Below are 27,602 nucleotides of genomic sequence, written 5' to 3' on the forward strand. Positions count from 1 at the left end.
GTTTATCCTGATTTACAGGCGGGAAAGCTGGACTCGGGGGAAATGACTTGGCAAAGGTCATTAGGTCAGCAGCAATGCCAAAGCCCAGAATCCACATCTTGCGGCTCATACATTACCTGCGGCGCATTCCACAGAAAGAGGGCCTCCGTAACGACCTCATTAGAACTTCAACCCAAGGAATTCCCTGACTTTTAACCTAACCTGCTTCCAGATTTTAAGTTTATTTTAAAACTTGACCCTGCCTCCTCTCCAAAGCATCCTTTGTGCAAGGACTTCTCTTTGGGATCTCTGTTGCCTTTGACCCCTCCCTCTTTCCCTGTCCAGAGGTTCGAACCGTTCCTGGTGTGATGGCCGGCCAGGCTCATCCCTGGAGGACCAGGGTCTCCCTGCTCAAGCCTCCTTGTTCCTCCCCTGGTTGTTTGGCCCTAAGCCAAGCTTAGCTCTAGGCACTTAATGGGAAGGCCTAAATGCTATTCAGATAAGAGAAGACGACACTGAAGAGGAGTGGTTGAAACCCAGTTTATTAGACCAGAGGCATGCGTCACCCTTAGCCCTGCCTGCTGTTCTCCATCCCGTGCACACCCCCTGGCCTTGCTCCTGCTTCCCTCTGGAGAGGTCTGCTCTCTAAGGAATTACTAGGAACTAAAGTTCCCAAAGATCCTATAGCCTCACCCTCCAGCTCCAGGTCAGTGCACAGGTGACCTGCCACAGGTCCTGTTCTGGGGTTGGAGACCAAGAGATAGCTGGGCAGAGAAGGCCTGGGAAGGGGCAGGGCTCTGGCCTGGGAGGACCGCCTAGTGGGAGGGGCACAGCAGGCTCCCTCTCTCTCTCAGTTTCACTTTAAGGTAGGAATAGCGCTCAACGTCCCCTCTTTCCTCCCACTACCAAACCATACCTCACCAGAAGATATAAGTGATGGGTTTGGGTATCAGATGAGGAAAGAGGACTGGGCCCTAGAAGGAGGGAAAGGCCACTGAGGGAAGACCTCGGCTCTGCCTGTCAGCACCCCACTGCTCCATCAAAGGAGTCACTGACCCATAGCCCCCTCTGTCTTTGAAGCCCTGGGCTTGGTGTGCAGAGCAGATCTCCATCCCTTGGGTGGGGGCTGTCTCTCTATCCGTTCCTTCCCTTGGGAGGCCACAGGCCGCCTTACAGAGGACGCTGGGGTGGGAGGAGCAGGGGAGGGAACGTTAAGGCTACAGGGAGGACAGAGAATGCCCAGGTTAGGGGGAGAGGGGGAGGCCAGAAAGAGGCAGAGCTTGTGATTCACAGCTTCCTTTATGTCGCCACCGAGACAGTGCGAAGGTTACAATGCGCGTGTCGTCTCCTTGTGCTTCTCAGAGGGATGTGTGTACACAGTACAGACACCAGGGGAGAGAGTCCAACTCTTTATACAGGTGAAGGCATTCAGAGACCAGGGAGGGAGCAGAAACATGGGAAGGGGTACTTGGGGTGGGAGGATGGTTCTTAGAGACAAGAGGGGATGGGGCAGAGACAGACAGAGTTAGGGGAAAGTATATACAGAGATATAGCAATATAGAGTCTGTATCATATAGAAATAGAAAATGCAGATGAGGTTGTTGAGAGAAGCAAATGAAGTTGGGAAAGAGGACGTGGGAGAATTCCATAAGAAAATTTATGGATGTGGCCCTCCGCAGGGGCCCCTGGGAGCGGGACCAGTGCCCCCTCCCTGAGCTGGAAGCCAACCAGCTGGATCTTCTATGGGACAGTAGAGGAGGCTGCTTCTTGGGATTTCTCTCCAGCAGCTCTGGGGTGGGGGTGAACTTGTAGGTACCAGGATGTGGCCTACAGCACCAGGGCCACATCTTGTCCCCATCTCCACTTCTTCAGGGGATCCCTACCCCTACCTCCCTAGTGATGTCACATGGTGTATGTGTGGGGTGGGGGGCGGGGCTTAGTTCCTGCCTGGAGGCTTGCGATTGGGAGGTGGTCATGGGCTGAGAGAGTCTCTTAAGGCTGGGGAAGCCCCCCCACCACCACTGTCCCTCCCCTTCCAGGTACATTCTCTGGTTTAGGGCCAAATTCCAGATCTGAATGATCCCCTCCACCCCGCCCCCCCCCCCCTACTAGGAGGGGGCTTTGGTGACTGGTGGCAGCAGAATGTAGGTGGACACTCAGATGACAGATAGCCAGACAGACAGAATTCAGGCTGGGAGCTGGGGGAGGCAGCATGGAGCAGAGAGGGGCAGCCTGAGGTCACTTGCCCAGTTCTCTCTTTTTAGTTTCTTTTTTAGATTAGTTTTGTTAAAAATAAAAAGAATAGGATAGAGACAGGGAGAGTACTCTATGGTCAGGACTCCTTCCTCACCACAGACAAGAGGAAAGGACTGCCCAGGAGTGGGGGGCTGCCTTGGGAGGGGGAGGGTGTCCCCAGGGCAGATGTGGGGGGCACTTGGGGGCCCCCTTGCTCTTTTAGCCCTCCTCATCTAGGCCTTTGGTACAGTGGCCTGCAGGGCTCAGCAGGTAAAGTCCTCAAACGTGCCTCGGGCCGGATGGTGAGGTAGGATGTTGGCAGCATACGTCATCCCAGCAGGATGGCCCCGCAGGCTCTCACACGGGTTCTGGGGGAACGGCACAGGACAGGGACTGGTTATCGACAGATGGCACTAGGGCATGGGGGAGGCAAAGGAGAAAAGGTAGCAAAGGGTGGTCCAGGGGTGAGGGGGAAGGGGCGGGGTGGGAGGGGCACCCATCGCTGGCTCCCTCACGTGTCTTTTGACGTCATCCAGGCTGAGGGCCACGCCCTTGTCTGCGCTGCTCCTTTTGGCCTCCTTCTGGCACTTGCCTCGTCTGCACAACTTGTGCTTAATGACCTGGGACATGTGGGGTGGTGAGTGGGTGTGTGGGTGGCCTGGAACCCCGATCCTTCCATGGCCCCTGCCCTGGCACGCCCCCCCCACCTCCCGCTTACCTCATAGGCGTAGTCAAAGAGCTCCAGCACCGTGAGGATGCTGGCGCCAATGAACAGCCCCATCTGGCCCCCAATGTCACCTGCAGGGGGGCACAGGGAGGTCAGTACGGTCAAGGCACCATGGGAGCCGCAGAGCCCACCGGGACGGGCAGGCAAGTCAAAAGTTGGGAAGGATAGATAGCCTTTGCGCAGAAGGAGCAAAGAGTGATTCTGATGGGGTCTTCATGTTCTCCTCCAGGCCTTTCTGTGTTTTTTTTCCTACTTTTCTTAAAATGAATAGGTGTTATTCAGAGAAAAATAATTGTTCATAAAATACCCCAACACTCTTACTCTCTAGGCAAATTTTCAAGGTTGTATGAAATAGTTCCCCGTTCATGACCAGGCCTATCTCTCCCTAAGAGAAGGCTCGGCCCCCTCCCTCCACCACATACCAAGACAACAACATGTGGGGAAAGGCCCCTGGGGGTGGTTGAGGAGGAAGAGCTCATGGGACAGAGGTGAGCAGCCTGCTCTGGGTGACATGGGAAGGGGACAGGTGCCATCAGCAGCTCACCCAGGAGCCCTGCAATCTCATAGGCCTTCTTCTGTTCAATGGTCTCATAGTTGAGGACTTCAAAGAAAATGTCCAGCACCAGGATGTTCTCCCTGCAAAGGGGTTGGGGGAGGAGACCTCGGTTCAAGTCCCATCTCGGCCCCTTACTAGCTGGGTAACTGCAGTAAGTTATCCTCTGGGTCTCAGTCTCCATATCCGTCAAATGAGATGCTGATGGGATACCTGCCCGTGAGGGCTGTGGTGAGGGTTACATGTGATGGCACACACAGAAAGAGGCTCCATACACTAGCAAGGGCGAGGTGACCCCAGACACAGCACCGAGAACCGAAACAGAGGATGAGGAGAGGAGGCAGGAGAAAGAGGCACTTCCCCTGCTTGTTCCGACGTGATCGTTCCTCCTGTCTGCTGGCCCCCACCAAAGCCTGCTGACACCCCCCACAGTCCCAGCCCAAGGGCCCCCACCCTGCATAGCCAGCGCCCTTACCCTATGTACTGCTCAGACTTGTTGAACTTCTTGGCCAGGTATTTGGCGGATGCTTTGCTGGGGATCTTGACCATGGACAGCTCCTTGGCATAGCGGGTCAGATTGCAGGGCATTTCACACACACAGTACTCCTGGTCCTTCTCCACCAGGAAGTCTGTGCCCAGCCAGGTGAGAGGCGCCAGTTGAGTGGTGCCTTTCGGCCAGCACCTTCCCGCCTGCACATCCTGGCCTTTCCCGAAGGAACCCGGCCCCCTTCTCTTTCTGACCTGCCCTTCCCCTCCGCCCTGCGCCCGCCCGCACCGGCCTCCCCAGGGTGTTTCCTAGTCCTGGGCCTCATTCCCTCAGAGACCGTGGGGGTCAACCAGCCGAGCTGCTGAGGAGAGAGAGGGAGGGCCCCTCCCCCCTCCCCCCTCCCCCCTCCCCCCTCCCAGGTGACCCTGGTCCATTTTTCACAGGGGCCATTTTTCACAGGGGCCTTTCACAAGGCACTTCCCGGCCTTGCTAACGTCAGACACAGGGGAGGCCAGGTGAAGCCTGATCCAGGAGTTATTTGAAGTTTCTGGGAGCTTGGTCTGAAACCCCTGTGCCATGGCTGGCAGTCCCTCCTCCCCTCCCCCAGACTGCCCCGGGCGGGGGCGCTCACCCAGAGCAGGATCCGCACACTCCTTGTACTGCTCTGGAGTGCAGTAGGGGGCGTCCCCTACAGAGGAGAAAGACAGTGGTGTAGGATGAATATGAAAGGGCTCCGTGACAGTGGTTGTAACAACGGTCTAGAAGCTGGGAGAGAAGGAGAGGGTGAGACTAGCTACCCGCCCCCCCCAGTCTGTCCTGGAGGTGACTCACCCCACAGTCCACTCCTCCTGGACCCTTCCCACCCATCCTTCCCCATGGGAACAGGCAGGAGATACGGCACAGAGACACATGGGTGTGGAATGGACGTCTCATCGATGAGAATGAGGGCTGGGACTGGGAGAGGGAGAAGCCAGCTGGTCTTCCTTCCGCGGCGGTAGGAGGTCGATATGCACGGGGAGCTGGAGAGGGGCAGGGTTGGCCGAGGGGCCCCGGGACTGTGTTGGGAGCTGTGGGGCCTGACCTGGCATGTGCACCATGCGGCAGTTACAGTTCTCCACCAGGTAGCGGGTCTCACAGTCGATGCGGCAGGCGGTAATGCTGTAGGAGTCGAAGAAATCCGAGTCCATGGTAACAGCTTTGCAGGTGCCCCAGGGCGGGGGCAGGTAGATGAGCTGCTGGGAGAGCCGGGGAGCTGGGGGGTGTGGAGACTTCTCCCCCAGTCACCGTGATGGGCTTCTCTAACAGGATGCAGAACTCAGGCATCCTGCCCCTCTCCCTCCGCAGCCTCTGAGCGTCTTAGAGTTTAGAGAGCATCCCAGTGTATCAGCTCATTCGTGCTTCTCACGAGCCAGATCGCTACCCAGGCTCTCGCGCATCTGTCCCTCCTGTTAGCGATGGCCCACCGCTCCATCCTGAGCACCCCACCCGGGACCATCCCCCTGCGGCCTCTCACCCTCTGCTCCTGGCAGGCTACAAAGGTCTGGAACCCTGGGGCCACACCAAAGCCCAGCTGGTCGATGAAGGGAGGTTCATCCTGACTGTGGATCTGCACTTTGATGCCAGCTTCGAAGGATGTCTCATCTATGGGAATGAGCGGGGAGGGTGTTGAGGAGGCTTCTGAGTCCCTAACCTCCTCCAGGGCTGGGGCATCGGGAATACGCACAGCACACACTGGGACTGGGGGCTCCGTTTATGGGACCCCCGCCCACCCCTAGCTTCCTTCTGGCTTCACCAGCCCCGTGCTGCCCCGATGACTGCCCCCTGCACGCTTCTTTCTTACCGGGCTTCGGCTATGCACATTGGTGTTTCCAGTTCTTTCTCAGATGCTCTCCACTTCTCCCCCCGCCCTTTTCTCCCTTCTCCCCCATCTCTCTCTGCCCCAAGGCCTCTGAGACCAGACAGACGACAGGCAGCCCAAGAGAGGGAGTTATTTATAGAGCGAGTGGCAGCCACTGATGGAGAGGGGCGGCTGGTTACCTTGGAGAGCAACTGAGCCAGGAAGGGGGAGCTGGAGAAACGTGAGTGTGGCAGTCAGTCAGGTGGCGTCGGAGAGGGAGATGGGGAGGTGCTGGGAGGAAGGGAGCAGAGCCCCGGGCCTGCCTCGGGTCCCACAGTGGAGCCCAGGGGTCCCCTGGCAGAGGCGGAGGCCTGGAACCGCAGGGAGGGGCCCCCGAGGGGTGACATACCAGTCTCCCCCCACACAGGCAGGTACTCGTCCTGCTGGATGTCTAGCATGATCTCCAGTCCATTGCCCGTCCCTCCCTTCATGGTCTTCAGCGGCGGACGGCCATCTCGGCCAGAGTTGAACGTGTAGCACTTTCCATACCGTGTGAAGACCTGGCAGGGCAGGTGAAGAGCTGAGAGCCCTGCCCGCACCCCCTGCCCCCCCAGGGCCGTCCCCGACTGCCCCCAGCTGCCGGAATCGCAGTGCCCTTCCGGACTGATTCCTCCTGTGCAGCCCATTTGCCATCTGCCTTTGTTCCCACCCATTCTCTGCCCTCCTTCGCCCTGCTGTGTGCCCTGGAAAGCTGAGCCCTGTGGGGGCTCCTCTGCTACCTGGACAGGTTTCTGGGTTGGGTTTGGCCAATGGGTGGCATCAGTAAGAGACCAGGGGGCAGAAGGAGGGAGAGACGGGGCACCTCTCCTTCCCCACCCCTCACGCGGCTGAGGTTCTGGCAGTGGCTGGCCCTCGGTGACCATCCTGCCCGGAGGACCCCCTGCACAGCCCGTTGCCGCCTGCGCTCCTTCTGCCTGCGTGTGACCATGTCCCACGGCTGCCGGGCCTCAGGCCCCTGGTTGGTTTCCTTAACTCTGGCCCACGCTCTGTTAACAGGCCTCCTTCAGTCCTCTTCAATCAAACCATCTGAGTGGCCATCTTATTCCTGCTGGGACCCTGGCGCAGACACCTCCCACACCAGGACCCCACCACGGCCGCACCCTGGGCCCCCACCCCAGCCCTCTGAGGGCCCCTCTCCCCAAGACCCTCCTCCAAACCCAGTAAGCCTTTTCGTTTTCTCAGGCCATTCGCCCCTGTGTCCCTCATCGTCCCGTTATCACCAGAGCCTGAAAGTAAACCCAGTGGCCATGCCCAGGACCGGGCTCACCAAGCACCAGCAGCTCTTCTCTCAGCACCGGGTGCTGAGCAGCCAGGGCCTGGCACGTTTGGCAATGCACCTGCAGGACTGTCAGGGCCTCTGGACAGATCTCCGCCGGGACCATCTCTCCACTCCACCCCCAAGAGCAGAGAGGAGCGAGCCAATGCTCTATGGCCCTTTCTCCACGGCTTCCCTGAATGCCTCCAGGTTCCCACAAATGGGGTGAGTGAGCTTTACTGCTGCTGGCGCGAGTCATGGGTGAGTCCAGGCACAGCCCAGAGGACGAGAGAGAGACGGAGCGTCTGGCCAGACTGGAGCAGCAGGGGGACAGGGGGCTGCTAGGAGTAGAGTCCTTGCCCCCTCCACCTTCCTAGAACAACCTCCTTCTCCAAAAAGAAAACATGCTGTCCCCCATTTGGGGAGCGAGGTCCCACGATGAGGCAGAAAGAGAACTCTGACAGCTCCTAATCCCCCCAGCCCACTACTGGGTTTCGTGGCATTCAGGCTGGACACACACCACGCCTGCCCTCCGCCTGGGGATGTGAGGAGCTCCCAGGGGCTGAGGCGCTGGTCCAGCCTGGCCTGGCTCAGCGAGCTGTGCTGCTGGCAGGTGGGCTGCTGCTGCCATCTTGTGGTTCTGGGTGAGAAGTGTCTGTTTTACCCTTCGGTTCAGAGGCAGGAACCCAAGCTGATCCCTTCCTTGTCCCGTGTTGCTCTACGTCCTGGCCTGTGTGAGGCCCCGCAGACCACTCAGTCTGCAGCCGCTCTGCGATGCACTGGCATGCTGACACCCACCTGCTCCTGCACTAGGAAGGAGGTTGGGGACCGAGGTGTGTGGGGGGGAGGGCGTGGCACCTGGCACCTGGTCAGACAGAACTGGAAGCTGAACTGGGGACAAGATGGGTTTCCTCCGCAGGAAAGGCCTTAGACTCCAGAATGGCAAGGAGGTTGATTCTCCCGATGAGGGCTTCCCTGGGAAGAGAGTCCCTGGCCACTTAGAGCTGGGGGCAGGGTGGGAGGGATTTATTCCTCCCTCAGAATAACACGCGCACATACACACACACTCACACACACACACTCACACTCACACATTCTCTCACACACACACTGTAGGAGGAACACAGGGAGACCAAGGGAGGATGCAGGGAAGCCCCTGCCGTGGGAGCTGCGGGTGAGGGTGTGGCGGGGCGGAGATGAGGGCTGTCCCCACGCTCCACCTCCCTTCCACTCTTCCACCTCCAGAAACCAGTGGGCCGGCCCCAGCTCCAGTCCAGGGAGGAGAGTCACAATTGGTACTGCCTGGCCCAGGCACCCACCTGCTGGGCAGTAACTAATTACCGACTAGCACGGCACACTTTAATATTTTAACAGGAACAGCGGTACTGAGATCAGAAGCCCAGCTCCAGACCCTGGGGCTCCTGGGTGAGCCCTGGCCAGGCCTCTCTGAGACATGTCACAGCGGGGGGGGGGGTGGTCCAGGTGAGGTGGGGGAGGAGCAGGACCCGCCAGCCCCAGCCCCAGAAAGTGAGGGTTAGGATGCGCCGTGGCAGACACTCTCGGGGTGCCATGCCGGGCACAGGTCCCCACTCACCACTGAGAAGTTGTGAGGGCCGCAGGGCCCCCCACAGTAGGAGCAATAGAGCAGCATGTCCTCCAGCCGGTGGCAGGAGCGATTGTAGAAGCGGTGCAGGTTAAAAGGCTCCCCAGAGAAGGCCTCGGGCCCCGGGGGGGCCAGGGGCACCCCAGGGTCGTCACTTTCGTCCATCCCCAGCATAGGGGCCAGGTAGAGCAGGTCAGGGTAGCTGAGCTGGGACAGCCGCACGGCATTGGTGTTGCAGAGGGTGACCGCGGGGAAGGCCAGCTCCGAGGTGGCCACCTCGTCCAGCAGGGTCACGTGAGGGTAGCTGAGGTAATAGGCAACTCGGTCTCCTACCTGGCACAGGAAGGCCCCCAGTGCCAGGACAAAGGCCACCGCCCACAGGGCCTGCCTCGGCCCCGGACCCCCTGCCACAAATATGTGGTTGGGGCCATGGAGGGTACAGCTGCTGGCGAAGGCCACCAAGTCCTCGGGCAGATCCCCCTCTCTGGCCTCCTTCCTGGGCGCTTCCTTTTCCTTCTCTTCTTCCTCTTCTTCTGATTCTGAGCTGTCTCGCTGCTGCTGCTGCTGCTGCTGCTGCTGCTGCTGCTGCTCCTGCTGCTGCTGCTGGGGACCCTGAACATCTCCCGAGGGCCCGGGGGCCTCCTTTCCAGAGGAGAATGACACGGAGCAGAAGATCCGGATTGGCATCTTCACCAGGGGCTGCCTGGCTCCAGGGGATTGGCAGGAGAAAGGTGAAGGAGATGTGGACCCAGGCAGGGTCTGGCAGGGCCAGCCACCAGCCCTCCTGCCAGGTCTCCGCCAAGGGCTGGCCCCGCCGTGTCCTTCCTCATCAGGCCTGTGTGGCAGTGTGGCTGAGCTGGGGCGGGGCATGGAGAGAGGCTCGGCCTGCCCTGCCAGGGAGGGCGGGTGTCTGGGCTGATGAATAATTGAAGGCAGAGTGAAAGGGAGGCTGATGGAGAGGAGGGGGCCCGGAGCCCCTTTTTTATCACCAGCTCCAGCAGGAAGGAGAGGGTTGAAGACAGAATGGAAATCTGGGGAATCCTAGGGGCGCCTGGTACCCACCTCTCCAGGTGGGACGGGACCTAGATCCTAGATAGTCCCTTGCTCTCTGCCAAGCCAGCAAAAGTCCCTGCTCCTCCCGTGTCTCTCTCTCTCTCTCTCTCTCTCTCTCTCTCTCTCTCTCTCTCTCTCTCTCACACACACACACACACACACACACACACACACTTTTAAGCTCCCTCTCATCCTCCAATCTGTTCCTCAGCGTCCCCTCAGCCTTCCCACCCCAATTCAGGGTCCTCTCCCTCACTCCCCCCTGGTCCAGCCAGGCCTCTGGCATATCTGAGCCCCCACACCCTCTTGGCACTCTCTCGGCCCTCTAATTCCTCTCCAATTCCCCCGACTCACAATCCCCCCAATTATTTCATTGACTCCCCAATTCTCCCAATACACCATTATACCCCAGTCCAGTTCTCTTCTACTTATTCCTTTGGATTCTCTGTTTCCTTTCCATCACTGTCCTGACCCCAATTTACTTTCAGTTATTTCCTGAACCCCCAATTCTCCTGCAGTCACACTCCCTTGACTTCCCAATTTCCCTCCAGCCAGTCCCTGACCCCATTTCTCCTCCGCTCAGTCCCCTCACCCATCTCGGCTTCAGGTCAGCACCCTCCCCGATGCTGAGCTGTACTTAGGTCACTTTCCCCTCTTCCGTTCACTCTGTGGCTTGGGGGGCAGCCCAGGTTCCATTAGCACAGGTCTCTCACTGACCACAGACTCATTTATGGCCAGTTCCCAGCACTAGGGGGAGGGACCCCACCTCTTGCAGCTGAAAAGCTTCCTAATAGATCACCCCTCCCCCTCCCAGCTTGCCCACCGCCCAATAGTCCAGGAGAGGAGTTCTAGGAATTCTCTTCTGGTGGGTGGAAGAATCTGAGATCAGAGCAGAGACTGGGTCCTGGGTCAGGTGGGGAGTGTTGGGAACCGACCTGGGTATCCCCCCAAACCCTCAGCCTCACAGATGCCGCCCAGCCCCTCAGTCTCTAAGGCCCCCGTTGTCCCCAATTTCTCATTCCCTTCCCCCAGGCCCCCGGCCCCTCTGTGGGCTCTGATTACTCAGGGCCACTGGTTGAGGAACTTGAGCCACCAGCCAAGTCTCCAGGGCCTAGAAGGTGACCTGAGGAGGGGAGGGAGGGAGGTGACGCATATTAACCCTTCCTCTGCAGGGCCGGAGGAGGCGCAGTGGGGGCTGGACAAGTCTACTTGGGCCTTACCGCTCCTTAACCAACCCACAGCCCCAGGCCTCGTTCCCTTCCCCTCCTCTCCCCTCCCTCCCTGCTCCCACACATCTTCCCTTCTCCATTTGCATGCAGAGACCCTGGAGTGTGTTGGGTATAGAAGGCAGAGTGCCAAGTTCCAGCAGAACTGACTGATGTGGGACCTTTAGCCTCAGCTTTGCTGCCAGGGACACAGAGGCCCCAGAGAAGAGCAGCCTTTGAGATCTGGCCCCTCTCCATTCTTCCGCCATTGCCCTCAGACTGGCCTCCTCTTCTTTTGCCCAAACAACAGCCTTTCAATGGGTCTTCCTGCCCCCCCCACCCCAGCCCTGCAGTGTCTCCCCATTTTCAGTCCGTCCTATGTAATTCTGACCAGTCTCCTGCTTAAGGACCTTCTCTCATTCCTCAGTGCCTCTTAGTAAAAGTCAACCCAACCCCATAGGCCTTTGCAATTTACCTTCCATCCTCACCTCCCCTTCACCCCAGTCCATTGTCCAGCCACCATGCCCTTCTCCCATTCTGCAGACACACCAGGCTTTTCCATAGCTCCATGCCTTCTCTGGACTCCATCTGAAGAACTACTCATATTTCAAGACCCTCCTCATACATGACCTCCTCCAAGAAGCCTTCCCTGACTCCACAGGGCATAGTCAGTGCCCACCCAGGGAACAGACTAGAAGGTCCGTTCTGCTCAAGGCCCTTCAGGCATGAGTAGTGACCAGCAGCTCCTTGAGGACAGGGACTATGAGAACGAGAGCAGGACCCAAGGACCAAGTGGAGAAACAGGAACCGAGAAAGACCAGGAACACGCTGGGCAACCAGAGAGAAGAGGTGAAGAGAGGCCCTCACCTCCAGCTGTTGTCCTCATGCTTCTGTAGGCAGTCAGGGCTCCTTCTCTGTTTCCTGCCCCCTGCGCATTTTCACCCTGCCCACCAGACCTCAGCTGTGGGACTTTGCATGTCCTCAGGCTGGGTTTCAGAGGTGGGTTCCAGCCTTGGGCTGGCCGTATGCTCCACACCCACTAGAGGGCAGTGTCCCTGCCTTCAGATGTCCTGGCAGGGGAAGTAGATTGGACTTCCAAAAGGAGGAAACTAAGGCAGGGGAAGCTTCCAGTGTGGGGGCCTCGTCAGGGAGAAAGGGGTGCACACAGAGCAGCTTCCGAGGACAGCCTATCTGGCATGGCTGGACACTGCTTCCCCACACCACCACAAAGACCCACTGCGCACACCCACACATCTCTACCTATAGACACACAGCCCTCTTGCAGACAACAAACGTAACATGCACCCTAACTGCCCTTCCTCGTCCATCTTCTAACATCCTCTCCTATCTCAGTTCGTTCCAGTAGACAAATCCAAATTTTTCACAATAATGGGAGGTGAGGCAAGCAGCATTCACAGACCCCCAAGCGTACACAGAGGGCCCCAGAGAAGTGGCCAAGCAGACACACATGCAGAACAGCACTCAATTCTGAATGCTCTGTCCACGGCTGCGGCCCTTCCCCACGCCAGTCCCGAGCCCGTCGCTCCTCAGCTGTGATGCTCTCTCAGTGGTGTCTGCCTTTCTCTCTCTCTCTCTCTCTCTCTGAACCCCAACCACCCTCACATCTGTGGAATGTTTCATGCTTTTCAAATGACAGCTCATGGGATCCTTACACAACCCAGTGAATTAAGCAGGTTGAGTAACTTCACCCCCACTTGACAAATGAGGAAACTGGGGCACAGTGACCTCGTCCAGTCTCACGGAGAGCAAGTAGAGGGCTTGAGACTAGAATTAAGTTCTTCTCCTCCAAATCCCTTTCTTTTCTGTCCTTTCATTTACCCATCAAATATTTCCTGAGTGTCTGTGTGCTGAGGACACAGGGAGAACAGATAAAGGACCGGGATCCTGCCGTCAATGAGCTTACTGTCTAATGGGGGAGGCAGACATCAGTTTTTTTAAATCACAAAAATGAATATGAATGAAAGACTATGATAAGTGTATGAAAAACTGATTTTATGAGGGTGGATGATAAGGAATCTGACCCAGACAAGTAATCAAGTAAAGTTTCTCTGAAGAAGTGATGTTTGAGTTGCAATCTAAAGAATAAGGAGGAATGCCTGGCGGGTGTTGCTCAGTGGCTGAGCAACAACCTATGAACCAGGAGGTCATGGGTCTGATTCCAGATCAGGGCACATGCTCAGGTTGCAGACTCAACCCCCAGTAGGGGAGTGCAGGAGGCAGCGGAACAATGACTTTCTCTCATCATTGATGTTTCTATCTCTCTCCCTATCACTTTCTGTCTCTGAAATCAATTTTAAAAAACTTATTTAAAAAATAAAATGTGGCCCTGGCCTGTTTGGCTCAGTGGATAGAGCGTCGGCCTGCAAACTCAAGGGTCCCAGGTTCGATTCCGGTCAAGGGCATGTACCTGGGTTGCAGGCACATCCCCAGTGGGGAGTGTGCAGGAGGCAGCTGATCGATGTTTCTCTCTCATTGATGTTTCTAACTCTCTATCCCTCTCCCTTCCTCTCTGTAAAAAATCAATAAAATATATTAAAAAATAAAATGTGGTGTATTTGTATAATGAGATACTACACAGCACTGAAAAAGAACTACTGCAACGCACAACAATGACCCTGAACGTCACAGACACAATTATAAGAGGAAAAAAACAGACATAAGAGTGATACACTGTATAAGGACACATATACTCTAGGAAGTTCAAGACCAGGTGAAAAGTCTCTATACGGACAGCAGTCAGAATAAAGGTTAATTTTTATGCCGCAGCATTGACTAGGGAAGGGTCTGGAGGAACTTCCTGGGGTGCTGGAAATGCTTTACACTTTTAAACCAATGTAAATACACACCAATAAAATATGTAAAATACTAAATTGTGAGATACAGCAACATAAAAAATATACTAATGAAAAATTCATCGTGATACCATTAAGTCATACCACCTCATGATTTTAAAGAAGAGGAAGGCTTGGGCCTGAGACTTGAGCAGTGCCAACATTTAATGATCAAACAGGAAAATGAACTGGCAAAGAGCCGGAAGGAGTGGCTAGACCAGCAGTTCTCAACCTGTGGGTCGAGACCCCTTTGGCGGTCGAACGACCCTTTCACAGGGGTCGCCTAAGACCATCCTGCATATCAGATATTTACATTACGATTCGTAACAGTAGCAACATTACAGTTATGAAGTAGCAACGAAATTAATTTTATGGTTGGGTCACAACATGAGGAACTGTATTTAAAGGGCCAGAAGGTTGAGAACCACTGGGCTAGACAAAGGAGGAAGCCTGAGAGAGTATGGTTGTCAGGAAGGAGAACGGTTGAAAAAAAGAGGGATTTGGCAACATGAGGATCACTTAGCTAGAACCGTTTTGGTGAAGTGCTGGGGCAGGAGAGAGGCAGCCTGGAGTGGATTAGAGAGTGACTTGGAGATGAAAAAATGAAGACAGCGGAATACATACATCACTTTTAAGAATTTTGCCTGTGAAAGGAAGCAGAGACATCATGTATGTGGGAGTTAGAAGGGGCTGTGGAGTTCAGACATCTGTAATTCGGTTTTTATCTTAACCTTAAAGTCCGATGCACGGTAAGTGCTCAATAAATGTTAACTGTCATAGCTATACAATTCAAGATGGGAGAATCTTAAGCATGTTTCACTATCAATGGGAAGGTTCCACTGGAGAGGGAGAGACTGGCCGGAGAGGAGGGGGAGGCAGCATCTTTAGGGAGAAGGAGAGCAGATGGAAAGAATTGGTGGGGATTTCAGCCTAGATAAGCTGGATGCTCCCCTCTGGGGGTTGGTTCCCAGAGAAGGTAGAAGACCTTGTCAGAGGCTTCTATCATCTCGGTGAAGCGGGAACCAAGGGCTTCTGCTGAAGGTGAGAGGGGCAGGAAGGTGGCTATTTGAGAAGAGTTGAGAAGTTTGCAGTCATCACCGGGGAGAGCAAGTTGACCGGGAAAACACAGTGGGGTTGCCAGGCAGCACTGCAGCCCATTTAAGGATGTTGGTCATGAATACAATGCGCTTCAAGCTGGTCTGTTGTGTGCCTTCCTCTGGTAGAGCCTGACTGCCCTGGAGCTGCCCTGAGGAGAGCGGTGGTGGGCGTCTGAGGTGGGACCTGGCCAAATGGAGCAGGGAAAGGGCAGAGGAATCCAAAGACCCGGTGGGTGTGCTCCACATGAGGCAGGGATCCCTTCTCCTTCGCACCCTTCCTCCCCCTTCTGGCCTCACCACAGCTCTTCACAGCGAGTGCACCGCAGGGCACCTAGAGCACTCTCACCACGCACCACGCTCGCTCCTGGAGTCACACACAGGAACCTGGACTTAGAAGATCTGACGTCAAGGTCCCACTCTGTCATTTACTGGCTGCATGACCGTGAACAAGCACAGAGCACCTCTGAGCCTCAGTTTCCTCATCTTTCAAAGGAAGGCATTAAACTGTCCCCGCCTCCCAGATTTATGAGGGTCGCATGAGCTAAAGTAAAGGGAATCTGTTCATTGCAAAGTGAGACGGAAAGAGATGATTAATTTTGCTGGTATGTGCTCTGCATGCCACCAGAGGTTTTCCACACACAAGCTCCCTCCCGCAGCCACGCAAAGTGAGCTGCATGCCCCCCTGCACATGCACACACACCCACTTCACACCCTCATCTACACCCACAGTCTCCCACTCAGACATGCACACTGAGGTGCACGTGTGTGCTTGCACACTTGGGGCACACATGCAGGGAGCCTGAGTTGGCTGCTGTCCATGGTCAAGGCCACTGCAGCAATCTCTCCCCTGGGGATGTTCCCAGGCTGGCATGATGATGCGACACACCAATTGGGGACACACACACACACACACACACACACACACACACACACAGCTACACAGCCCAACCTCCCAGGCCCCCAGGCTCCCAGGACTGCCAGAGGCATTGAGCGGATGCAATGAAAGGGGTGGGAAAGGATTTTCTTTCCAAGAGCTCACAGGAGTTCAGAAAAATCACAGGTTGCCCCCCCTCTACCTTGGGATCTGCCTGGGGTAGCAGAGTCTCTGTCTTTTTTTTTTTTTTTTTAATATATTTTATTGATTTTTTTTACAGAGAGGAAGGGAGAGGGATAGAGAGTCAGAAACATCGATGAGAGAGAAACATCGACCAGCTGCCTCCTGCACATCTCCCACTGGGGATGTGCCCGCAACCAATGTACGTGCCCTTGACCAGAATCGAACCCGGGACCCTTCAGTCCGCAGGCCGACGCTCTATCCACTGAGCCAAACCGGTTTCGGCCAGAGTCTCTGTCTTATACTTTGTTAAGGGAACTTGCCCTCAAGGTGAATACACAGTAGTTTCATACTCATTTAAAAATTTTCCATGAGGAAGACGTCTGTTCCATGTGTCCAAGACAGTCGGTACCGCACATCCATTCTACACATGGGCCGGCATGGGCTTAGCATGAGTCCCAGAGGTGGAAGGAGGGGCTGCCCCTTGGCAAAGAATAATTTAACAGTCTGCAGGAAATTGGACCCAGAAGCTCAGAAATGGAGCATATGAAACTATTCCCAAAACATAACCCAGGAATGCCAATACCCAGCCTCACCCTCCACCCGAACTAGGTACCACTTCTCCTTCTTGCAGTCTGCTTCCCAGTTTGCCTTCCACAATCCCCATGCACAGGTCCTGACTGGAAGGGTAGAGGCTCCTGGAGCAGCCACTCAGACACACGGCGAGGGAAGGCTTGTGCCTAAGGGGCCCGGCAAAGGCGGGCAATGACCCTTGCTGGGGAGGATTGGGCTGCCCATCAGCTGGGTCAGCGTGGGGAGAAACCACACGTTCTACTAACCTGGAGTTTTTGAAAAGCTGAGCTGGGCTGGGAAGGTTGGAAGGTCTCCACCTGGATGTCCAGGACCCTTTCATCCCTGGCATGTTGCTCCTTGCTCCCAAGGCTTCTGTGAGTGCTGCCCACCCTCTCAGCTCTGAGCCTGCCTGGGAACTGCCCTTCACTCCAAGCTCCCTGAGGGCAGGGACAGGCTCTGCCCGTTCACCACCCAGCTTGAGCCTGGCACTCAGAAGGGGCTCCGTCACAGAATAAATCAAGTGGAGACTGACACACCTCCTGCCTAATAGTCAGCCTCCCTCACCATCCCCCAGAATTAAAACTCTTCCACAAAGTCGAATCATGCTCAGAAACAACTCCACCCACAACAGAACCCTCGCCCGCTCTGTGGGCTTCCCCTCCGCTTCCGGACACGCACCAGGTGCAGCAGGGCCATACCTTGCAGTTGCCCAAAGGCTGGGGCAGGAGAAAGGCGCTTGGAGGTGCTCCCCCCCTACCCCCAACCGCCGCCCTCCTTCCTGCTCTGCCCCCAGAGGCACTCAGTAACTCACATCAATTCCCTATTACTTTAGCCAGCAGCCAGGAGATCAATTAACTTAGAGTAGCCTCTTAGCTGACAGTAGTCTGGGAGAGGGGTGGAGTCAGAAATGCTAGGGGAGGGTAGAGGTGAGAGAGGAAACTAAGTTAGGAGAGAGAGAGAGAGAGAGAGAGAGAGAGAGAGACAGACACTCCAATCTAGGATCCCCTGGATTCTCGCAACTGGCTGTATGCTGTACTCGTCTCTTCTCAACTCGGGGAGGGAAGGAGAGAAGGGAAGGATAAGGCTGGAGGAAGTTCCAAGAACCCCTGGGTCCGGAGTGCCTCTCCTCCGAAGTCAACCTCTCCATTCCAGGCTCTCCTGTCCCTCTGCAATCCGTGCATGCTCCCCTATCCGAGCCCCCTGTCGCCCATGAAGACCACCGGCCTCTAGGTGGAGTTGCCCGTGACCTCCCCCTTTCTCTGTGTGTGTGGCAGCCTTCCCCCTCAGCAGCCCCTCCACTCCCTACCTAGCTGGAGGGAGCAGACCCAGGTAGTAAGGGTGGGCCCTCCCAGGGACTCCCGGTCTGAGCTGCTAAGGGCTGGGGTGTGTGAGGGTGAGGGGTGTCAGTGAAGGGGCAGAGCCATCCCTGGGGATAAGGGAGCTCCCTGCTAGGCCTGGCTCTCCCTGGGACCTGCGATCCGGCTCTGCTTGCTGTAAGATGACTTCTCCCTCCCCTCTGGGTCCCCAAATCACCCCCCCCCACCACCTCTTCTATCAGCACCTCACCCCATAGGGGCTCCAGGAGATTCCTGTCCTCCAGGACCCCAGGGGGATTTCTGTGTCATCCTCTTCTCTCCACCTCTCCTCTGGGGGCTTCCTGCCCGCCTCCAGCGTCCTGGGGGCCCCTGAGGGGCCTCATGGATTCCTGTCTCCAATCCTTTGTGCCCCAATTCCATCCCCTCCTGAGGGAGCATACTATCCTCACTACACACCCACCCCTAGGATTTCCAGTCTGTCTCTGCCCTCCCTTCCCTCTGTTCCAGGGTCCAGAAATGAATTCCGTTTCTCTCTCCCCCAGGCAGAGGCTCTGGGTCTCAGCTGGCGGAGGGGGTGGCATAGGGCAGACTGGGCAACCATCTGCCAGCCCCCTCCCCTTGGTGCTGTTCAGCATTCCAGCCACATTGCCGCTCCCAATGCCAGGGACAGATAAGGGGCAGCTGGAGGCTGGCACCAGCTGTGACTGCGCTCACTCCCCCCAGCCCCAGCCCAGACACTGCCAGACAGCTGCGCCCCCAGGCCCCCTCCATGGAACCCCTGCCCTGCCTTGGCCTGGGTAGCATCAAAGTGGGTGGGAGCGAGGAGCGCCTGTTGCCCTGGCAACCAAGCACCCCACCATGAAGGGGAGGAAGTCTTGTGGGTGGGTCTCTGGTTGCTCTTTCGGTAGCTCAGGAGAGAGCTCCTGAGGCCGACCCAACCTGGCTGCTGTGGGGATGTCTCCCCATTGCCCTCTGCCTCTTCAGTCTCACAGAGTTTCCAACCAGTTCCTCCCCGATTTAGCCCAGGTCCCCCATTATCACCCCACTCTCCCAAGCGGACTCAGCCACAGCTGGGGATGGACCTGTCAAACACTGTGACCACCAGTCTGTCCCCTGAGGTTGAGCTGGGGTGTTTGAGAGTGTGCCATTCCCATGGCCCCGAACCGTCCTCCAGAGCAGACACACCCTCACACACACTCTCACACACACACCTTCACAGACCCCCACACACTCACACACACCCTTACAGACCCTCACATACACACACTCACACACACCCTCACAGACCCTCACACACCTTCACACACCCTCACAGACCTCCACACTCACAGACACACACACACACCCTCACAGACCCTCACACACACTCACACATACACTCTCACAGACCCTCACACACACCCTCACAGACCCTCACACACACCCTCACAGACTCTCACAGACCCTCACACACACCCTCACAGACTCTCACAGACCCTCACACACACCCTCACAGACTCTCACAGACCCTCACACACACACACCATCCCAGACCCTCACACACACTCTCATACACACACCATCCCAGACCCTCACACATACCCTCACAGACCCTCACAGACCCTCACACACCCTCACAGACCCCCACACTCACAAACACACACACACCCTCACAGACCCTCACACACACCCTCACAGACCCTCACACACACCCTCACAGACCCTCACACACACCATCCCAGACCCTCACACACACCCTCACAGACCCTCACACACACCCTCACAGACCCTCACACAGTCTCACACACACATACCCTCACATACAAGCTCTTATAGATTGGATGAGGGTTGCCCTTTGAAACCTGCAAAGGAGCTCACCTGGTGTCCATGCACACTATATTTTGCAAACACTGTGAGCCAGGGCTTGGACCCCCCAGTTAAGAACCTCTGCTCTTGAGGTGGTAGAGGTGCCAAGGTGTCTCCCCTAAGCTCTAACCCAATACAGATGTTTTCTGTCAGTGTCACATCTGCCTAGTGGGTAGATACACGCCTTTTAGTCTAGCAGAGACTGGCAAGGATGAAAAGGCAGCTGTTCACTATGAGACCAGGAGAGAAGAGAGAAGGTAGAGTCCTGGCTGGTGTTGTTCAGTGGTTAAAACATCAGTCTGCACACCCACAGAGGAGTCAAGGGTTCGATTCCCTGTCAAAGGCGCATACCTGGGTTGCAGGTTTGATCCCTGGCACCAGTAGGAGCACGTGTGGGAAGCAACCAATCTATGTGTCTCTCTCACATCGATCTTTCTCTTTCTCCCCCTCCCTCTCTCCCTTCCACTTTCTCTAATGAGGATTAACAAAGAGAAAGAGAGAGAGACAAATAGAGAGAGAGAGAGAGAGAGTAGAGCAGAGCATCAGGCAAGGAGTGTCTGCACCCCTTAGAACCAGGGAGCTGGAGGAGTGCCAGACCCTTCTCCACCAGGGAGATGTCAGACATGGACTCACAACACGGGTCCCATCCATTAGGAGCAGCCCAATGGGCAAAAGTGGTAGAGTTCCCGACATGGAAAGGATCCGGCAGTGAGGTCAACCAGAGAGGGTAGAAGAAGGGCCTGAGAGGTTTGGGTTCAGCCAGATTAAGGGCTCTGATCAGGTCTTTGATAAGGGCTCAGAAACAGGTCTTGCCTGACAACCCAGACCAAGAAGTGCCTGCAAGCTCCTGGCCTGCATCTCTCTTCCCAGCAAAAGGAAGAACTCAGATTACTCCAGAACTTTCTGAACCAATCATCTCTCCATCTGACAGCTCAGAATTGTCCCCTCAGACACGATGGCATGATCACATTCCAGTATCTTCATTTCCATAAACCAAGCATGTCTTAGCATCACCACCTGGAATCTCTCCGAACATGAGAGACGAATGGAGCAACGGAACACTCTCTACGGACTAACTGTACCCTCATGTTACACCTTAGCACCTGCCCAGGTTGAGTCAAGCAATTCCCTCCCTCCTCCCACACTACAAACCACCCACAGAGGGCTGGTTTTTCTCTTTCTTGGTGGGCCCTTCTGCTTGTGTGTTGGGAGGAAGGCCTTGGCTTTCACTTTCACCTTCACCAACAGTTCTATTCTCTTGGGAGCATAGTTGGTGAGCCCGGGAACCCTTAGGTCAAGGGCTCTGGGGAATCCAGGACTCTCCTGTTTTGAGGAAGGAAAAGAGGGAAGAAAGTGGTCCTTGCATCGCATTAAGCGCCCCATCAGCTTGGCTCAGCAAGTTGTATGATCATGTAACGTTTGTCTGGTAGGATTGACAAAGGCTCATAAAACCAGTCTGTAGAGCAGGGCTTTAAACGATTGGGAAGTCTGCTTGGTGGGTGTGGCTCAGTAGTTGAGCATCGACCCATGCACCAAGAGGACTCCGACTGGATTCTGGGTTAGGACAAATGCCTGAGTTTCGGGGGCCAATTGCCCTATCCCTGGTAGGGGGCATGCAGAGGCAGCCGATCAATCAATCAATTGATGTTCTCTCTCTCCCTTTCTCTCTCTCTCTAAAATAAATAAAAACATATTTTTTAAAAAACAAAACTTAATTTCATTAAAAAAAATTGGGAAGCCTTGTGTAACCTCAGCAAGAAAAAACAAGCATGACCTTTCTACAGGCTCAACCTTTCTACACAAACAAATGCAGTTCATGCTCCCATAATGCTAGGAGGAAGCAAGCAAGTAGGGAAGAAAACGGGCAGGGAGAAAGGGGAGGTTCTGAGAGTGGAGAATTGGGGGCAGGCATGGAGAGCAGGGGGCTCCTAGGGGAGGCTGGGTTTTCAGAGACCAGTGGCCAGAACTGGAAGTAGATACGCTGACTCCGGGGTCAGCAGTGTTAACAAAAAGAGCACACTGCACTGGGACTTACGGAGACACGTTCTAATCCTGAATCTGTAACTAACCAGCTATGTGAGCTCGGGCAGCTCATTCTCCCTCTCAGTTCGTGCACTCATAAAATAGAGATAATATGACTATTTATCTAGGGGATTGCAGGAGTCTAGAAAGCATGCTGAAGAATTACCAGCATCGTCCTCTCATTCAGTGTTATTTCCCATACGCGGCTCCAGGTCCTCTGGTCCCTTTCCAGCCTCTTTCTGATTCTATGCCCTCAGGAACCTGTGTGACTTGCTTAGGATCACCCGGTACAGAGCATGCACCTAACCCTCTCTGGGGTGCTGGCTTTGAGGCAGCCCCACCTGTGGGGCATCTCCATTTTAAGAAGCAAAGGGAGCTTGCTGTTCAGCCATGACTGTGTCGCCCAAATCCTCTCTCCTTCCTCAGACCAAGTGGCTCTGTGACTCTTGATGGCAAAGGGGTAACCCCATTGGACAGTGTGTGTGTGAGTGTGTGTGTGTGTGTGTGAGTGAGTGTGTGTGTGTGTGTGTGTGTGTGTGTGTAGTGGCACGGAGAGAATTACCTGTCTGGCTATTTAAGAGAAAGCTTCCCTTACTTTTCATGTTTCACAGTGCTTCTCAAACTTGAATTCAAATCACCCAGGGATCTTGTTAAAAGGCAGATTCTGATTCAGGAGATGAGGTGGTAAAGTCTGCATTTCTTTCCAGCTCCCAGGGGAGGGTCCTCAGCCCCTACCCCCAGCTCTGACACCTGTGGTGCAGAAGGTAAGCTTGATGGGGACAAGGCCATGCCAGGCTGTGTGTGTGCCTGTGTGTGTTGTGCACTGGGGGTTCTCTTTGTTGCCATAGGGGACACAAGGCTGAGGCTCCAGCCCTCACACAGAGCAAATGCACCCCCATGCTGAACAAAATCTCCTGCGAGCCCCAGGGACACATAGCTTCCTCTCCCAGTGGAGCCAGCAGGATGAGAAGACTGCCTGCTCCTAGCCTCCTCCTCTGGGGGCCCGGCTGACTCACATGCCTCACACTCCGCACCAGGGGACTCACTCACCACTTTGAAGTCTTCGGCGCTGCAGACCTCCCCCCGGAATTGGCAGGAGAGCAGCATGTCTCGAATGTCGTGCCCCGCGCGGTCGTAGAACTCGCGCATGTTGAAGGGCTTGGGCTTGAAGCTGCGGAAGTTGGCCTTGTCCTGCAGTATCTCCAGCTGCTTCTCATCTGCCATCTGTGTGTCCGGTATCTCATACCTGGAGCCCGGGGGTGATCCGCGCATGGATCAGCATGATTTTCGATTCCTGCCTGTTTGGCCTCCAGTGTCCCATACCCACCCTCCAGGGAATGCGGGGAGGGCAGCATCCAGCCCTGTGGGTAGGTCTGGGCACAGGCATAGACTAGAGCAGGGCGTGTCCAGAGGACCTGCCCTCTAGGATCTGAGAAGGCGGAAGGATCTGTAGTGGCTGCGGGGCCCAGGAGGGGGGTGCTGGGCATCTCAGCACAGCGGTAAGGGTGGGGCGACAGAAAGATCAAAGCTGGAGCTACGGCTTTTATACTCTCTACCTGTGAAAGAGGGTCTGTCCCCAGCCCCTAAGTGAGCAGATCAAGATGTAGTGGCACAAAGGTGGGGAAAGGTCACTCCAGAGAGGGTGCTGATGTCTCACAGCTCAGGCTGGGTAGGGGCAGGGCTGGGCTGGGATCCAAGACTGGGTGCCCTTAATTGAGTGCTCAGCAGTACCCCAATTCCTTTGCAGTGAGTGGCAGGTTTGAGGGGGATGGGAGGGCGAGGTTGTCTGGGTTTTATGGAGTTAGGGAATGGGTGCCTGGGAGCCGGGGTGCATGCAACTCTAGGAGCCCGGCTGGGGGATGGGTGGGAGCCACCCACCTGTTGTTGAGCAGGGCCAGTAGCTCCCCAGCGTGGTACAGGTCGTTCTTGGAGACTTGGCTAAACCGGAACTCATTGAGGTTGCACAGCGTGATGGCAGGAAAGGTGAGCTGGGAGGCAGCCACCTCGTCGAGCTTGGTGACGTGGTGGTAGTTGAAGTAATACTGCACACGCTCCGTGCACACACACAGCAGCACGGCCAGTGAGCCCAGGAAGCACAGGGCCCAGAGCGCCCGCTTCAGTGACAGCCGCTCGTAGGAGAAGATGTGGGCCAGGCCGTGCAGCGTGGAGCTGCTGGCGAAGGCCTGGATGCTCACCGGCTGGACTCCACCCACCTCTTCCTCCTCAGCCTTCAGTTCCATCCTGGCCAAGGGGATCCTGAGGGAAGGGCAGGAAGGGAATCTGTCATTATCCTGGGATGAAAGTACCTATAGGGTCCCTCCAAATGTGTGCATCTGAAGTTCCCATCGCCTGAGATCACTGCCTCTGGGGCAGTAGACTCCCTGGTGTGCCAGCCCAGAGGGGGGCTGGCCCAGGGACACACTCCCAGCAGAGGGTTCCTCCAAATGCAGCGGCTGGGGCCGGGGGTGGGGGGTGGGGGGTGGAGTGAGTGGCAGGGGGGGAAGGTTAGGGGGGTGCGAGGTCAGCTCAGGCCAGGAGAATGTTCTCCCAGAGAAGCTTCCCAGGCCAGGGGAGGCAGCAGACATAGTCATCCGAGGGCGAGAGGGAAGTCCCAATGTTCCCACAGGCAGACACAGGAGTTCCCTCCAGATGTGGGGTCACTCTGGGACAGGAATGTCCACCCCATCCTCAGATGAAGACTCCCTCAGATGGGCTGAACCCGGGGTCAGGAGCTCCTGGTCAAGGGTGTCCCCAGGGCTGGGCTCCCTGCTCCTTCCTGAGCTAAACCTGGGCCAGAAACCCCCCAGGGAGGTGGGTAGGGGCCCAGGCTGAGTGCTCACCTGCGGACGCCTCTAGTTCTCATAACCCGCAGGCTGTATGTGTGTGTGGCTGGGGAGGAGGGTGAGGGCCACCCGCGGCGGGTACATGGGGGGTTCCCTATGACAGCGAGCTGTCCCCGCCCCGGACGCAACACCCCCACTCCTCCAGTCCAGCTTCTCGACGCAGCCAGATCCCCTATTCGGCCCCCGCCCCCCTCCCCATCCACCAAGCCGCCCCAGGAGCTAGGGAAAGCGAGAAGGGAGCGAAGTCCTGGCTTGGTGAGCCAAAGGCAGGGGGATCAGAGACCCACCTTGAGGGGCTTCGGGAACCCGGCAATCCTGGGGCACGGGGCCGGCCGCGGGCTCAGCGCCGAGCCGCGGAGGGGCGCATGGCCCGGAGCGGGAGCCGGCGGCCGCCGCGGCACGCCGCGCAGAGCCCTGCAGGGAGCGGCCCGCTCCGCCCGGCCCGGCTCGGCTCGGTCCACCCGCCCGCGCGCACTCGCTCGCTCGCTCGCTCGCCTTGGCTCTGTCCGCCCGGGCTCGGCGCGGTGCGCGGTGCGCTGTGCTCTCAGCCCCGGGATCTGCAGGGATCCATCGTCCGGCCCGGAGGCGGCGGGAGGAGAGGCGAGGGGGAGGGGAGAGGGTGCGCGTGCGCGCCTACGAGTGTCTGCGAGGGTGTCTCCAGGCTGGTGTGCGCGCCAGGCCCCCGGACCTGGGACCGAGACCCAGGGCTCCCGACTGCCTCGCCCCCTCCTCCCGGCCACTCTCGGCGCCTCCGGTCCCGGAGCCGGGTCCCTTCCTGCGAGGCCCTATGGCTTGTGCATGACTGTGTGTGGTGTGTGTGTGTGGGGGGGGGGGGGGGGGGGTGTGTGCGCGGGCGCGCGCGCGCGGGAGGGAGGGTGTCTGCCCCCAGCGTCCCCCTCCCCGCTCTGTCTCCTTCGGATCGATGCTCCTGCCTCTTGCTGCTGCCTCCTCTGGTGGCACACACGCGCGTGCACACACACACACACACACACACACACACCCGGAGTCACACTTGACTGATTCAAGCACTTGGCCGTGTGGAGACACAGGCACACATACAGACCAGAGTCACACCACACCACTCACACCCACACATCGCAGGCCTGACCCACAGGGCAGGCACTCAGGAGCTTACACATACTCATCGGTGCCTATCGCTGCTCCCCATGTACATGTGACATGCACACAACATACACATATATAAACAAACACACAGCTTTGGCCACCCAAGCCCCATCCTTATAGCTTTGGGAGCATGCTTTCAACCCCTCAATGCCACCGCTAAAGAAGGAGCAGAGAGAAGGAAGGAGAAATAGCCAGAGGTCAAGGGAATTTGGACAGAATTCAAGAAACAAGGAAAAAGAATAGAGGGGGGTTGGGGAGGGTGGAGGGTTAGATGGGTGGGGGTGGACAGGGCAAGGAAGGGATGGAAGGGGGAGCTGTACTCAGGGGACAAAGCAGAATTCTGGGGCACCGAGCCCAGGCCTCGGGGCTGCTCCTACTGTAGCTCTCACATCTTTCCTTCTCTCCCTCCCTCTTCCTCTCTGAGAGGCCTTGGGGGGTGGGGGGGGGCTCCTATCCAATTAACAGAGAAGGAGCAATCAAAGGGAAGTTGTTAATTTGCTGATGCTCATTAGGGGCTCTTAGCACTGAGACTGTTGAGGTCTGATGGTGTCAGATGATGAGGAGAAGGGTGTGGGGGACCAGAATTCTATCTCTAGCAGCTCCTTCACTCCACTTGTAGGCTGGCACAGCTCTGGGAGAAAGGAGGTAAGAGGTGTGTTCTCAGGGCTTTGAGAGCGGAGAAAGGGCTGGCACAGTGGATGAGAAGTTGTGAGGGGTTGGGGACAGGGGACACATGGGAAGTCAGGGAGAGAGCTGGAGATCTCTAGAGGAGCTGTGGGCTTAGGACTGTGGAGGAGGAAGAATGGGATTCGTTTACTAGGGGCCTGGATTTGGCGTTGCCAAAAGGAAGGGAGGATTTGGGGTTCTGGTCTTGAGTTGGGGAGCTGTCCAGCAGCACCAGGAGGCCCCAGAGGGCTGCCATGTCCCTGGGCAACCACTGGGTGGCAGCACTCTCACAGATACTTAGAATCAACCCAGTGAGGCTTCTGGGAGTGGGAATTCCGCTTGGGAGTGCCCCAAACAGCGAGCCAAGGAAGAATTGGACAGTCCGATTCCTGAATTCCTAGTGTCCTCAGGGGGGTGAGAGGACTATCTTGAAGCATCTTCAATTCCTTAGTTCCCCACCCTCGCAGGCTGAGTGACTGACATATGGAGCTTCTTGAAATGGCTGCAGATTGCTTCCGTCACCTGGGATGTTACTGAGGGAGCAGCGTGGGTGGAAGGAAGGTGATGAGGTGAGGTGGAGGCAGGCAAGGACTGATTGAGGCCAATGAGCAGCCTCAGGAGGAGTCTGGGGGAAGATAAAAGATGTGACTCAGGGAATTTCAGTTTCCAGACCTGGTCCTGCCACTCATTAGCATGGGCAGGTCCCTTGACCTCTCTGACTCAGTTTCTTCATCTATAAGATGGGAGTAATATTTATTTCACAGGAGTGACTGAGGATTACATGAGATAATGCATAGAAAGTGCTTGGCACATTCGCTTGTACTTAGTAAATCCTCAAAAAGTAATATTAGCCTTGATGTTTGGGTCCAGTGGTAAAACCACCAGTGCAGCTACATCAGGGCAGAATCTGACAATGGTTCAACCCAGGCTGCACATTTGAATCAACTGGGGAGCTTTTAAAAATGCTGATGCTGTGGCCCCATTTGAGGCCGATTAAATCAGAATCTGGGGGTGGGGCCCAGATTTCTCAACTGTTCAAGACCTTTAATATACAGCAGCCAGTCTGGAGAAACCTTGATCTTCAGAATCTATAGGCCTGAATCAAGGCTTCAGCATGATTCTCCAGCCTTCAAGGTTCTTTCTTCTTTTTAATTTGAGAGAGAGAGAGAGAGAGAGAGAGAGAGAGATTTGTTTATACATTCATTGGTTGATTCA

At 56.2% G+C, this 27,602-nt stretch overlaps 1 protein-coding gene across 1 annotated transcript; it reads right to left on the minus strand.

Annotated features, from left to right (window-relative positions):
- Nucleotides 1-504: 504 nt before the first annotated feature.
- ASIC1 (acid sensing ion channel subunit 1) lies at nt 505-25,110 on the minus strand. Its single transcript, XM_070410268.1, has 12 exons — nt 24,884-25,110; nt 23,632-24,009; nt 22,804-22,999; nt 6,228-6,378; nt 5,495-5,622; nt 5,063-5,213; nt 4,613-4,669; nt 3,970-4,123; nt 3,486-3,577; nt 2,933-3,012; nt 2,730-2,834; nt 505-2,582 (listed from the first exon to the last, which is right to left on the minus strand). Exons 2-12 carry the CDS (start codon nt 23,991-23,993, stop codon nt 2,478-2,480), a joined length of 1,581 nt encoding a protein of 526 aa, XP_070266369.1. The 5' UTR covers nt 23,994-24,009; nt 24,884-25,110; the 3' UTR covers nt 505-2,477.
- Nucleotides 25,111-27,602: the final 2,492 nt, after the last annotated feature.

The sequence above is a fragment of the Myotis yumanensis genome, unplaced genomic scaffold, assembly GCF_028538775.1.
Source record: "Myotis yumanensis isolate MYYU_CA2020_CCGP unplaced genomic scaffold, mMyoYum1.0.hap1 SCAF_3, whole genome shotgun sequence".
In the NCBI taxonomy this organism is placed as follows: Eukaryota; Metazoa; Chordata; class Mammalia; order Chiroptera; family Vespertilionidae; genus Myotis; species Myotis yumanensis.

What these genes read in the sequence shown, in the direction of transcription:
- ASIC1 (XM_070410268.1), bottom strand. Translation starts at nt 23,993, where the DNA reads ATGGAACTGAAGGCTGAGGAGGAAGAGGTGGGTGGAGTCCAGCCGGTG. An exon ending in GCGCCGAAGACTTCAAAGTG is followed by an intron (nt 6,379 to 22,803) that starts GTGAGTGAGTCC and finishes CTGCCCTGCCAG; the next exon opens with GTCTTCACACGGTATGGAAA. An exon ending in TGGATGACGTCAAAAGACAC is followed by an intron (nt 2,583 to 2,729) that starts GTGAGGGAGCCA and finishes CCGTTCCCCCAG; the next exon opens with AACCCGTGTGAGAGCCTGCG.